Source organism: Mauremys reevesii, linkage group 1 (assembly GCF_016161935.1).
Source record: "Mauremys reevesii isolate NIE-2019 linkage group 1, ASM1616193v1, whole genome shotgun sequence".
Classification (NCBI taxonomy): Eukaryota; Metazoa; Chordata; order Testudines; family Geoemydidae; genus Mauremys; species Mauremys reevesii.
In genome coordinates this window covers 293,847,825-293,861,016 of record NC_052623.1, presented here as the reverse complement: position 1 = coordinate 293,861,016, position 13,192 = coordinate 293,847,825, and the positions used below count along the sequence as shown (strand labels likewise).

The 13,192-nt window shown below is 44.4% G+C and overlaps 1 protein-coding gene and 1 long non-coding RNA gene across 5 annotated transcripts in view; one reads left to right on the top strand and one right to left on the bottom strand.

The window, feature by feature from the left end:
• Positions 1–1,730: 1,730 nt before the first annotated feature.
• LOC120395816 lies at positions 1,731–9,833 on the bottom strand. 2 transcript variants are annotated; one of them, XR_005592813.1, is made up of 3 exons: positions 9,698–9,833; positions 3,087–3,294; positions 1,731–2,805 (listed from the first exon to the last, which is right to left on the bottom strand). It is a non-coding gene; the product is annotated as an uncharacterized LOC120395816 (long non-coding RNA). The 2 variants fall into 2 exon arrangements; XR_005592814.1 differs by lacking the exon at positions 9,698–9,833 and adding an exon at positions 8,461–8,615.
• TRHDE (thyrotropin releasing hormone degrading enzyme) overlaps positions 8,703–13,192 on the top strand; it is a 312,690-nt gene continuing 308,200 nt past the window's right edge. For all 3 annotated transcript variants that reach the window (XM_039520544.1, XM_039520543.1, XM_039520542.1), the window contains exon 1: positions 8,703–9,991. In XM_039520544.1, the coding sequence (XP_039376478.1) occupies positions 9,207–9,991 (785 nt within the window). In that variant the 5' untranslated portion in view covers positions 8,703–9,206. The remainder of the gene's footprint in view (positions 9,992–13,192) is intronic.

Sequence of the window (13,192 nt, the reverse complement as noted above, 5' to 3'; positions counted from 1 at the left end):
GGGATAAACTTAAGCATGTGCTTAAGTACTTTTCTGAACTTAAGCCTCAATCCTTACACAGGGAATGCTTGAAGTCAATGGATTTGCCTGAGTAAGAGCTGCAAGAGAATTGGGTACTTAACTGTTGTTTATTGATTATTTTAAAGATCATCTGTCTCTAAATCCATTCTAAGGCTGTAATGAAGTGTCTCCCTTTATTCTAAACTTTCTGGTAACTATTCCTTTTAAAAACAAAAGAGGATTAAAGCTATTTTGTATGAATGGGACATTTTGATAAATTACAAATCCACAACTCTTATACATCAATATTACTATAGTAAAACAAATTTAGGTAGCTGAAGCCCAAATTGTATAAAAATGCATTATTACAATAATTGTAGGAGTCCATAAATTTTTACTACCAGATGTGGTGGGAAAACAGATTCAACAGACACAGAAGGAAGGCTCAGATGGGCCATGAAAATGATTAAAGAGAAGATGCTTCCATATAGGAAGAGATTTAAAAGATTGGGACTCTTTAAATTTAGGGAGATGAATAAGAAGGAAGATGATGGAAGTCTACAAAACAGCGAATGGTATAGAGAAGGTAAATCAGAAGCTTTTATTTTCCCTCTTTAATAGCAAAAGAAATACGATAGTCAAAACCTGAAAATCAGCAAATTTAAAACTGATAAAAAGAAATACTGTATACAACTCGATCATAAGGTGGTTTGTTTATAAGCCGACCCCCCAAGATGGATAAGTAAAAATGGAAATTTTTTTATAACCTGTTCATAAGCCGACCCTATAATTCAGGGGTCAGCAAACTTTGGTTCCTGGGCCATCAGGATAAGCTGCTGGTGGACTGAGATTGTTTGTTTACCTCGAGCATCCGCAGGCACGGAGGTAAACCTAATAAAACAAAGTGTCCTGGCACACCAGCTGCTTACCCTGACGGGCTAGGACAGCAACTGGTGGGGAAATTTTTTGGCGGGGTAGAAGCTGGGAGTCAGGGGAGTAACCCCTGTGACCACCCCCTACATGACCCCACCCCTAGACTGGGACCTTCCGACCTTATCTGGAGAGGGCCAGGGAAGGATGTCTCTGACCTGCCTGGAGCTGCTCCGGCAGGCTGGGCAGCATGGCAGCAGCCTGCTCCGGCGGGCCAGACCGGGCGGCGTGGCCACAGCATGTTCCAGTGGGCCAGGCGGCACGGACGCAGCATGCTCCGGTGGGCTGGGTGGCGCGGCCACAGCCTGCTCCGGGGGGCGGGGCCGAGTGGCATGGCTGCAGCCTGCCAGCCCCGGAGCTGCAGCTGCTTCAGAGGCTGGAGGGAGAGCAGCGTGGCCAAAAGCGGAGAGACTTTGGCCCTCCCTCTTCCCTTCTGTCTCCACTGGCTGTGCTGCCTCTCCTTGCTCCCTCTGTTGGGGGGAGGGGCTGTGTCCCACCTCTACCTCTCTATACCCGTTCATAAGCCGACCCCCTTCTCTGGTGCTTCCCTTTTTTACTAAAAAAAATTCGGCTTATGAACGAGTATATATGGTACTTATTATTTTTTTTTTTAAAAACAACACACAATTAATCTATGGAACACATTCTTACAAGATAGTAGGGAGCCTAAGAGTTTAATATATTTGAAAAAAGATTAGAAATGTATATAGATAATGAGATTATCCACAGTTACAAAAATAGTATGTATGTATGTATATATATATATATATAATAAGGGATATAAACCTGTAGGGGTTCCTTGTACCTTCCTGTGAAACATCTCAGACTGGGCTCTGAGACAGAATGCTACACTAGCTGGACCACCAGTCTAATTTGGCATGGCAATTCATGTGTTCCTAAAACAGAATGAAATATCCACAAATTTTCTCTCTCTGTCCTCCAAGACTAACTTGCTTATTTCTAATTGATTACGATTAACTAGGTTTAAGTGTAATTATTCACTGAGAGAAACAAACAGCATTATGTTATATCTATGCTTTGCACATTACAACTAACAATTATTGAACTTGTGTAAACAAAAAGGAAAAACAAATGGCTCACAGTTTAAAAAAAATCTTAGAATCTTTGTTTAAAATAAGCTTTATGGTAAGCAAGCCAAATATGCTTTAAATAAAACTCACCGCTAGATGATAAACATATTTGGTTAATCTTCTTAGATAGCTAATTAAATGGGAAAATAAATACAAATGAATGAATAATAGAAAGAGAGAATAATCAATTTTGGGAGGCTGAATAAACATGTATAGATGTGAAACACAACATATGGAGGAAATAACTTATTTTCACAATCTGATATGGATAACAACAACAACAATAATATGCTCAGAGAGTTGAGTGTCCATGACCACGCTGCTTGGCTTTATTTCAAGCATCTAAGAGCTCCTCAGGGTTATTACTGATCTTGTGCAGCCAGGTTAATCATGGATGACCATGTGACCGTCACCAGTCCATGACTAGACAGTCAGAGACTGGATAATTGAAGTATTATTGATTCACATTATACTGTAGATGCGTGTTTCATCCAAAAACTTCAGATCAGGAGATGTGGCTTTTAACAAGACCAAAATGCAAGACATTTTAGCTTAATAGGACTGAAATGAGCAAAGGAACTAAGGTCAACTGTACAACGTGATAATACTTCTGATGCCTCAATTTCAATGTCCTACCTGATCATAAGACATCAGCAGAGGGTGAGTGACCAGATCTGTGTGCCCATGCAGTAATATAGGCAATACGTGGCTTCTCAGACACACCCCAATATGAGGACTACTTAGACAGCATTTTAAATAGAGTTCCTTGCAACTCCAGAAGAAACTGAAAGAAAGGGAAGACACAAGAAAAAGAAATTAAGAGGAAAGGAGAGAGGGAACAGAGCAGTACCTACTAATCCTGCTTGTCCCATGATGACTACAAATTAGTCACTGTGTAGGTCTGTATTTATCTAAAACATAACACAACACAGTCACCTTTCCACTTTTGTTACTTTGTAAGTGGCAGAGTAAAGCTAAGCCAAGATGTGGTTGTACATAGTCATCTAGTCATCCCTATTTTAAAACAACAAAATCAAATATTGCTTAGTGCCAAATCTCACTCACCTTAGTCAAGTAGGTGGTCTCCCTGAAGTAAATGGGATTACTTCTATAATTCACATGAGCAGGAATTGGTCATTACTGTGACTTTGGGTGCGTGGAGTTAACATTTAAAGTGGACACCGAGAGACATTTTCTGTTATAATCTAGCATTGTGGCTGCTTGGATTTTTAGTGGGAATGCGTTCCCCCAATATTTTTCTTAGCAATAACTCCTGAAAGTAAAGCAGAAGGTATATTTATCAGCATCACATATTAAATCTGGAATGTCACTGAAAATGTCTCGTGAAAAAATATGACTGCATGGGGTAGTACCTCTGCCCCAATCTACTCCCTTTGCACCACTCTGGCAGCTCCAATGGAGCAGAAACCTCCCCTGCTGTGAGGGTTGTCCCCAGAAGCTGTAAAGCTGGCAAAAAAGGCTCTTAATGCCTCCCTCTCCACAGCTCCCTGTGCAGGAAATGAACAGAGAGCTATCCCCAGATACTGTATAGTCCCTAGGGTATCCATACCTGCAGGTTGGTGTTGGGGGATTCTCAGTGCATGAACAACTATAGGTATAACAAATACATTTCCCAAAAATTAATTTGCAATTAAAATACATTATAAATCAAATTTACATACTACTGTATTCATGACAGAAATGTTAGCAGTCTTTCTATCAATTAAGAGCTTTATTGTACCTCATGAACCTCAGCTTTATTGTACCTTAGACACAAGGGACCAAGCATTGCCAGTGGCATAGACTCTTGGTCACATTTCCCCTCGCATACCTATTTCTTACGAATGTACATTATGTGCTTGCCTCTGTAACTGGCTGGTTCAGCTAGTGGAGGGATTGGTGGACCTCTGCCTCCTCCGTGGTCACTTTGGGCTGGCTAGCCCTGTAGTCCTTACTTATAGGAGTTCAAGGACTGCAGTTGTCCCCATTCACTGCACAGAAGGCAAATGGGGGAGGGTCCTTGAGCCCTGCCCCTCCTGCAGATTTGTTCAGGGATCAGACAAAATCTGTTTGTAAATCTTTTATGTACACCAGTGAATGAAGCATTGATCGCTCAGGCCTCAAAGTAGAAAAAGTTCTACATGTCTTCTGAAAGTTATAATGTACTTATCTTCTGTTTGGATAAGTTCAGTTCCATGAATAAACTGTACCCAACTGCAAGATATACCATAAGGTTGCTTATTTACAGAGCCTTACTGCTAAGACTGTAAAGCTCCAGTTTGAATACAGAGTGTTGATTTTGTGTCACTGGAACCTTAACATAAAAATACCCCATCTTTATTGGGGTCCCTAGTCACTGGACACAATATAACCTAGTGAATTGGTAATTGCATTATCTGAAGCTTATCCATGTTTCTTCTCATACTTGTTGTCCAGGAAGAACCATCTCTACACTTATTTCGTTAAGGTGTGCAATGTGTTCTCTTGTTTTGTACAAGTAACTGAAATCTGATCCTATAGCTCATAAATGTGATTGCATACAAGATGTTGATGGCCTAAGGGAAGTTTTGAACAACTGAGAGTCATTATAAGGATATTGCTGCAGAAGTGAGACATGATCTGATATCTTTTCCAGCAATGTCACAGAGACATCTGACAAGCTGACTGTGAATTTCAAAGGCATTATTTATAAAACGCATTCATACACTTACCACTGTGGATAAGCGAACATTCAAAGACTTCGCCAAATATTTGTACAGAAAGCTTTCTGTAGGCTATGTATCTATGTAGACTCATATGTTATTCTACATGAAGGTGCTGTAATATACACATTGGCCACAGATCTGCCAATTTCAGATGGTATTAACAACTTATGAGTTTGGCTAAAAATACTCCTGTCTGAGCCACAGTTATGAACATGGAAAATGGATAACCTGGTAATGTATGGTTTTAGAATGATGGAATAATTCAGGCATATCACAGAAGCTGCTAGCAGAACCGCTTTAACATATATCATTCAACATATTAGATTTGTGAGGATCTGAGGGGAGACTGAAGACCCTTAGAGTGTTGCATGAGTTACTGGACCAACATCAGAAGTGAATCTAAAGGAGTCTAAGCTCTTTCTACTTAAACCTTCTTCCTGTACTCTGCCTGTTATTTACACGAATATAGCCTTTCTTAGGCCTGGTCCACACTAAAAAGGGGGTTCGAATTAGGGTATGCAAATTCAGCTACGGGAATAGCGTAGCTGAATTCGAAGTACCCTAATTCGAACTACTCACCTGTCCAGACGCGGCGGGGTCGAACTCTGCGGCTCCCCCGTCGACTCCACCACCGCCGTTTGCAGTGGTGGAGTACCGGAGTCAACCGCGGCACTTCCGGAGTTCGAACTATCGCGTCTAGATCAGACGCGATAGTTCGAACTCCGTGAAGTCGAACTCACCGCGTCGACCCGCGCGGTGAGTATGGACCTGCCCTTAGAAGGAATTAGACCCACAGTTGCTTACTGGCTTACTTTACACATCACCTTTTCTATTGACCCACACTGTTTTAGGGGGCCTGAAATTTTCAAACCTGAGTTATGTGACTGAATTCCATAGTTGATTTTGAAAATCTCAGACATGAAGACACAAATTACATACTAAAATAGCTAGAATCTCTTATGCCATCTTATACTACCTTAGACTCTCCTCTAAATTTGGCCTAATTGAATTGATTTCCAAAAACTGTCCAACTGTCTAAGCTACCAAACATGCTACTTTTATGAGAAGCCTGCACAAAAATGTTCATCAATAAAATTTTAGCTCCTCCCCTGCTCTCAGTTGCATAAATAGTATTTTATTTAAAAAAAGTTGCAACTTATAAAATACAGCAAAAAAATTCAGTTCTATTTCAGACTAACTATACCCTTAAAACAAGACTTTGCTTGAATGTCTCTCTGAGCTGCTGACGGGAACAAACATGTAAACTTAGAAAACATGGCAGGAAAAAATAGTACAGAAGATGGTGTTTCTCTCTGCTGCCTGTTATTGACAGCCCACATACAAAACACTTAAAAGCACTCAGGCACTTCTTTTATGTCCATTTTAAAGGGTTTAATGAAACGTATATAAATTGACATTTTTAAACCTACAGCTTTGGGTTTTATATCCCAGTGTCAGTTCTTTTTTTCAAATCACAGGGCAACAGTTTTCCACTATGTCTCAAACTTATAACGTTAACATATAATGAAACCTATTTACAGCCACTAAAAGGATTGTTGTTTTTCTGCCTAACAGGTGGCTGGATAGTAGTGCAATTAATATGGAGGAACTGTAGTTAAGACTGAGATTTTACTCAGGACAGATCTACTAGAACAGAGAACCACAATTCATAGGTGACTTTTGTACATATTCCACTCTATATTCTATTTTGTACTATTACACAATGTAACACACTGCATTGTAAAATAAAAACTAGGGCTTTGATCATTCCAGACAGAGTCTTTATTTTTTAAAATTTTTTCTAAATTCTGATTGGCTTGACTGATAGCAGGTAACTATTTATATTCCATATAACAGCAGTTCTAAAGCAGGTAGTAGATTAGCACAAGTTCATACCAGACACACTTTCAGAAGGCAAGGTGGCCAGTATATCCCATTCCACAGACATCCTATCTGTATAAAAAATTTGCCCTACTTATATATTTTAAAAAGTGTAAGTAATTTTTAAAAAATTACTTTTTGCATCCATTATTGCAGGATAGAAAATACGGCCCTGATCCCATGAAGACTTACACACATTCTTAACTTTACGTACTGTGAGTAGTGCCCCTCAATTTAGTATAAGCAGCAGAGAGTCCTGTGGCACCTTATAGACCGGGGTCAGCAACCTTTCAGAAGTGGTGCGCCGAGTCTTCATTTATTCACTCTAATTTAAGGTTTAGCGTGCCAGTAATATATTTTAATGTTTTTAGAAGGTCTCTTTCTATAAGTCTATAATATATAACTATTGTTGTATGTAAAGTAAATAAGGTTTTTAAAATGTTTAAGAAGCTTCATTTAAAATTAAATTAAAATGCAGAGCCCCCCAGACCAGTGGCCAGGACCCGGGCAGTGTGAGTGCCACTGAAAATCATTGCCTACCCCTGTTATAGACTAACAGACATATTGGATCATGAGCTTTCGTGGGTGAATACCCACTTCGTCGGATGCATCAATTTAGTATGTAACGTTTAACACATATGGAATTCTTTGCAGGATTGGGGCCTAAATAGCTTTGATTATGAAATACAGAGACAGTTGCCCGAACAATGCAGAGTGAAGAGAAAAGGGGTGTCTGGAATACAAATCCAGAGTTGGAGCTGACTTTTGGAGATAGGTCTTATGTTGATAAAGTTCAGAACCAATCTGCCCGATCCAAATAACACATACTTTTGAGGAGAGGAGCAGAGGCAGTGTGTTCAAAATCTGCATCTGAATTTTGCAGGTACGGGCCCTAGAAATATTTTAGCCCCTGAGTTTGGAAAGCATCCCTATTCAGGATAGCATTTAAGCACATGCTTAAGTCCAACTGAAGTAAAAACGGGATTTAAGAACGTTTTAATTTCAGCGAGTGCTTATGTGCTGTCTTGAATAAGGATGGATGTAAGCACATGCTGAAGTACTTTCCTTGAATTGAGGATTTAGGCCCTCTAAGGTATTTATATTAAGTTAGGCGCTTGAATATCACCTTTGAGGATCAGGGCCTTCCAATGCCAGTCTTTTGTTCCCTAGGGGTTCCATCCAACCCTAATACATGTGAATAATTTTACTCAGCGGCATAATCCTACTGGTTTAAATAAGAATATTTACCTGAGTAAAATTACTCACCTGCTTTGTTAGGTTCAGCCCCTAGGTTAGCACGATACAACTATTTCCCTTCAAAGTTGCACTCAGCAACTCTATACGAAACAGATCTAAATGAAATACATGGTGCGTGTTCCATATTTATGCCTGGAATATATTCGCGCACATACAATCCCAGCAAATCCTGTGCCTGGGAGGATTTGTAATCTGACACACGCCACATCTCATCATCACAGGCTCTGCCTGTGCCAGGGGGTGTTTATCAGCCGGGCGGCCTCCCTCTCCCTCCAGCAGCAAATATAAATTGAAACTAGTTAAACACAGGCTGAGTCACGGGCGGGGAGCGGAGCCGGGGATGGTGGAGGCTCCCGCCACAGAAGCGATTGACGGAGCTTCTTGCAAGAAGCTCAGCGACCTCCCCTGAGCCGGGGCCGGAGGAAGCCCGCTAAACCAGGCTCTCCCGCGCCCCCAGCGCAGGCACGCACTCCCCCCTCTTACTTTTCTCCCCCTCAGTCACTGACAGCAGCCGTGGTAACAGCTGCCAGTAGGGTGAGGCGGGTGCATTTACCCCCCCCCAACCCCCATGCAACCCAAGCGGGGAAGCGCTGTACCTGCAGGAAAGGCGACTTTGCAGAGCGAGCCCCGCACTTGAGACTCACCGCCGCGCCGCGGGCGGGAGGGAGGCAGAGCCGCGGTCCGGTCCCAAAGCCCCCAGGCGCTGCCAGGGGCTGCCGAGGAGGGCAAGGCGGAGCTGAGCCAACAGGGGAGCCTCGGCCGCCGGCAGGTGCCTGGGAGCCAGCGCCGAGCGAGGCAGGCAGGCAGACCCCCCGTGTGGCAGCGCGGTGCGGGGCGCACGCATGGCGCCGGGCAGCCAGCCCAGCAGCGGCGGGAGGAGGCGGACGGGCGGCTGCGGGCACTGAGCGGGAGGGGAGTTTCTCGCGAGCGGCGGCGGCGGAGGGAGGGAGCGGGAGCCTCCCCCGCCTCTCCCCTCCCCTCCGCTCCCCTCCCCGCGCGCTGAGTCGCACTCGGCAGCATGTGCTGAAGTGCCCAGCAGCGCCCCGAAGAGGAGCCCAAGTTGTGCTCTGCTGCGCCCAGCCCCACGGAGCCAGCCCGCCCCGCTCGGCCCCGCGGCCGGGGTTCCCCCTGCCCTCCTGGGGCCGGAGAGGAGCCTTTCCCCGGCCGGGGCTGCTCCCAGAGGTGTGATGTGGCTCTTCGGAAAGTGACAGCCGGAGGAGGAGCAGCAGCGCCGGCGGGCAGTTCCTCCCCCCGGTCCCGGCTCCCCGCTGCCTCCCATGCCTGCGTGGCCCCACGGCGGGGCGGCGGCCCCGCGGGAGGAGCCGGGGGAGGCGCTGCTGTGATGGCCCTGGACGAGAAGCGGGAGAAGAGCGCGTCCTTCACCCCCATGATGATCGAGGAGGACGCCGCCCTGCGGAACGGCAGCAGGGGGCTCTCGGGCCAGTGGGCGGACGCGGTGGGGGTGAGACCCCGCACCACGGAGCGGCACATCACGGTGCACAAGCGTCTGGTGCTGGGCTTCGCCATCTCCATCCTGGCGCTGCTGGTGGTGACCATGATCGCGGTGCTGCTCAGCGTGCGCTTCGAGGAGTGCAGCACGGCGGCCGCCGCAGACAGCCCGGCCCGGGCGAGCGGCAACGGGAGCCTCCCCGGGGCTGCCCGGCTCAACCACGACGCTGGGGAGCCTCCCGGCCGCCAGGAGGAGGCGCCGGGCGAGGAGGAGGAGTGGCAGCGGCGACGGCAGCCGCCGCCCTGGACCCAGTTGCGCCTGCCCCGGCACCTGAGACCCCTGCACTACAACCTGATGCTCAGCGCCTTCATGGAGAACTTCACCTTCTGCGGGGAGGTGAACGTGCAGATCGAGTGCCTGAACGCCAGCCGCTACATCGTGCTCCACGCCCACCGCGTGCACATCGAGGCCGTCCAGGTAGCCGAGGACAAGCTCTCCGGCGCCGTGCGCGTCTCCAGCTTCTTCCTCTACCCGCAGAACCAAGTCTTCGTGGTGGTCCTCAACCGCAGCCTGGAAGCGCAGAGAAGTTACAACCTCAAGATCATCTACAGCGCCCTGATCGAGAACGAGCTGCTGGGCTTCTTCCGCAGCTCCTATGTGCTCCACGGGGAGAGAAGGTACGGCTACTCCCCCAGAAACGTGACCCGCCCCATCACCGGCAGGTGCTTCCATCTCGGGGAGAGGGCAAAGGGCTCCCCTAACTATGAACGCCCCAGGTGATAGGTACCCTGTTATCCTCAGTCTCATAGTCTGCAGCCTCAGGGGACACCCCAGGACCCATGATGGGCAACTACCGGTGTCACCCTCCCCTTTAGCCTCAGTCTCCTATTTCTAAACATGGAATTAACATGACTATAAAAACAGTCTCTAGGGACCACACCCTTAATAAAGCACCGCTAGTGGAGCAAGGAGTTTGCCAGGAACTCCTCTTTGAAAGCGCCGGGGGTGTTACGTTAAATGTTCAAGGTAGTGCCAAATTAGTTAACTTCTGCAAGCGCTGTCGTGGGAGTGAAATGCATCAGTCAGCTCCCCATCGCCCGTTGTCCTCGAGAAGCCCGTCCGTGGCCGGGGCAGGATCCCTGAGGTTAGACGTAACCAAAACGTGACAGAAAAATCGTTACTAACTTCCCACTTAAAGAAGAGGGAGCTCGGCTGGGCGCTAGGACCTTGTACGAGACAGGTCTGAGTCGCGTTCTCAAGTGTATGCAGTTCTTTTCATGCTGTAGATCTTGCCACTGACATTTCTACCCTTTAGATGCTTTGATTAGGAGATGCAGTTGAGAGAGGAGGTCTGCTGTGACGTGACCATTATCTAGAGCACCGAGCAGGGATTCATTTTAATCCGATACCTGACTTTCATGCTATGGTCCCCGTGCCCTGTAGCTTGCTGATTCCCAGTAAGGAGAAGTGAGAGTGAATAAATAGCATACCAGAGACCTTTGCATGCTTCTGTTAGGAAGTAAAGGTGGTTATATTTCCAGAGAGCCAGTCCTGCACCGTACTCAGGCTAAATTCCCATTGAGCCACTGGCAGTTCTGGCTGAGTAAGGACTGCAAGCTCAGGCATTTTTGTGTTACAGCTGTGCTGGTCTTCCCCCCTCTTTTGGGAATGGTCCCTCTACATATAATTTGTTCAGCAACTCCTAGGGAGAGATGCTGAGTGTTTGCAGCTCCTGTGGAAGTAGGAATTACCATTTTTTCACCTTATATTTCCCAGTGATGTCCAGGGGAGCTGAGGGTACTCATAATCGGTGCTCTAATCTAAAAATTAAGGAAAGGAATAATTAGGAAAATCAGCAAAGGGATGACAGTGAAAACGCAAAAACAAGAGAAGGGAGACTCTTTTTTTTTTTTTTTTTAAGATTTTTCTAAATCAGGGTATCACTGAGACGCTTCCAAGGGAAGTTTCACTGATTCAGCCAGCCTACTCTATCATAATATATTCTGGGAGAGAATGTAAGTTTTATCATTCAGATAGGTTTCCAAAGCAGTTTTATCCTAATAAAATGCAGGCTACTTATTCAATAGTGCTTACACGACAAGAGTGAACTACTTACTGGGTACATTATCATGTTAGTTTAATCATATTTTAAGGTGAATGAAACATTCAGTCTGTATGCTTACAGCTAAACACTCTAGTAGCTATAGCATAGATGATTAAAATGCATCTTTATATAGTTATTCCTTTATTATGAAAACAACTGTGCATCACTTCCAACATATAAGAAGTGTCTTTGCATGGCTAGGGATTGGACAAGTTGAAAGAATAATCTTTCAATTGCATCATCAAGTAAAACATAATAGAAAGCTCACCTGTAGAAAATAGGTCTGTTTAATAAATTCTTTCTGTACCAAAGTAAAATATGTTTATATAACAGAGCCTCCTTACCTATTTTTTAAAAATAGCATTTTGTGCATTACAATAGGACTTAAGTTTGTACTGTTGTTACTTCTGTGATTTGCATTTTATTCAGAAAGCTTGAAGCAATCTTTTAGGGCCTGATTAGGCTGTCACTTTACTCTGTTCGCTTCAGCTGAGTTACTGCATATTTGGTTCTAGTCTCTGCTTAAAAGTTTGGTTTACATGGCTAAGTCTGTCAGGGGTATGAAAAATCTACACCCCTGAGCGATGTAGCTATGTTGACCTAACCCCCAGTGTACGCAGCTAGGTCCACAGAAGAATGCTTCCATCACCCTAGCTACCATTACTCAGGGAGGTGTTCCTACACCAGTGGAAAAAACACATCTGTCAGCATAGGCTGTGTCTACACTGAGGGTTTATGCTGGCATAGCTACATAGAGTCCTGCAAATCAGCAAATATCTGATTTATATCTGCGGACCATGTTTGTGGATCGCGGATCGGCTGCAGATACAAATTTTGTAGCTGCACACGGCTCTATAGACATGGCTACCAATGATATTGAGAGTGGAAGCTGTTTTCGCATAACAATAGATGTTTTATTGTTATTATTTATTTTATTGCTGTAGTGCCTAGTAGCCCTGGTCATCAATTAGGACCTTGTTGTGCTTGGCGCTGCAAAACAGAACAAAAAGAGGGTCCCTACCCCAAAGATAATACAATCTAAGTAATAAAGAAAGCGGGACTGACTTCCTGATAGTTACGTTACTGGGCTCCCAGAATTTATTTATTTTTAAGCTGTCTGTCATTGAAAATCTTAGTTACAGATTCTCTCTCTCTAAACATAATATTTTCTTTGATATTGCCTGCTGAGCAAAGAGTTTACATGAGGGATAGTAGGCCAAAAAAGTAAGGAAGACAGAAAAAGAAGTCCCCCAATTCAATTATGTCAACATCCCCCTTATTAAAACTTGCTTTTGTTGCTGATAATTTAAAACGGACTGATGTTAGAATCCCAGGGCGGGTTAGCGTTACAATTGTGTGATTTGTCATCAAACCAAAGTAAAATGGCATTTTTGCAGAGCTCAGTTGTAGAAAAGGATTCCGCCTCTTACCTGATTAAGGACTGTGGCTGAAGTAATCAGCGTTCTTCTAGTTTGTTCAGAATCTTTGATTCTGTAACAAAATGAAATGTTGAAAAGGAATTCACTTTATTACATAAGTAAAAGAAAAAGACAAATTTCACATAATTATCTCACTTCTGAACATTTTAGCTTTGTTGAAAATAATTAAAGAAAACTTAAATATACAATATAATATTTCAAAAGAGTAATTGTAGCACAGTTATAATACTTTTGCACCAAGTATGATCAAGTATTTACAGTCGAATGTTTGTTAGAAGCAAGATAGTTTGACACACAATTATATAATATATAGTACTCTACTCTCATAGCATGAT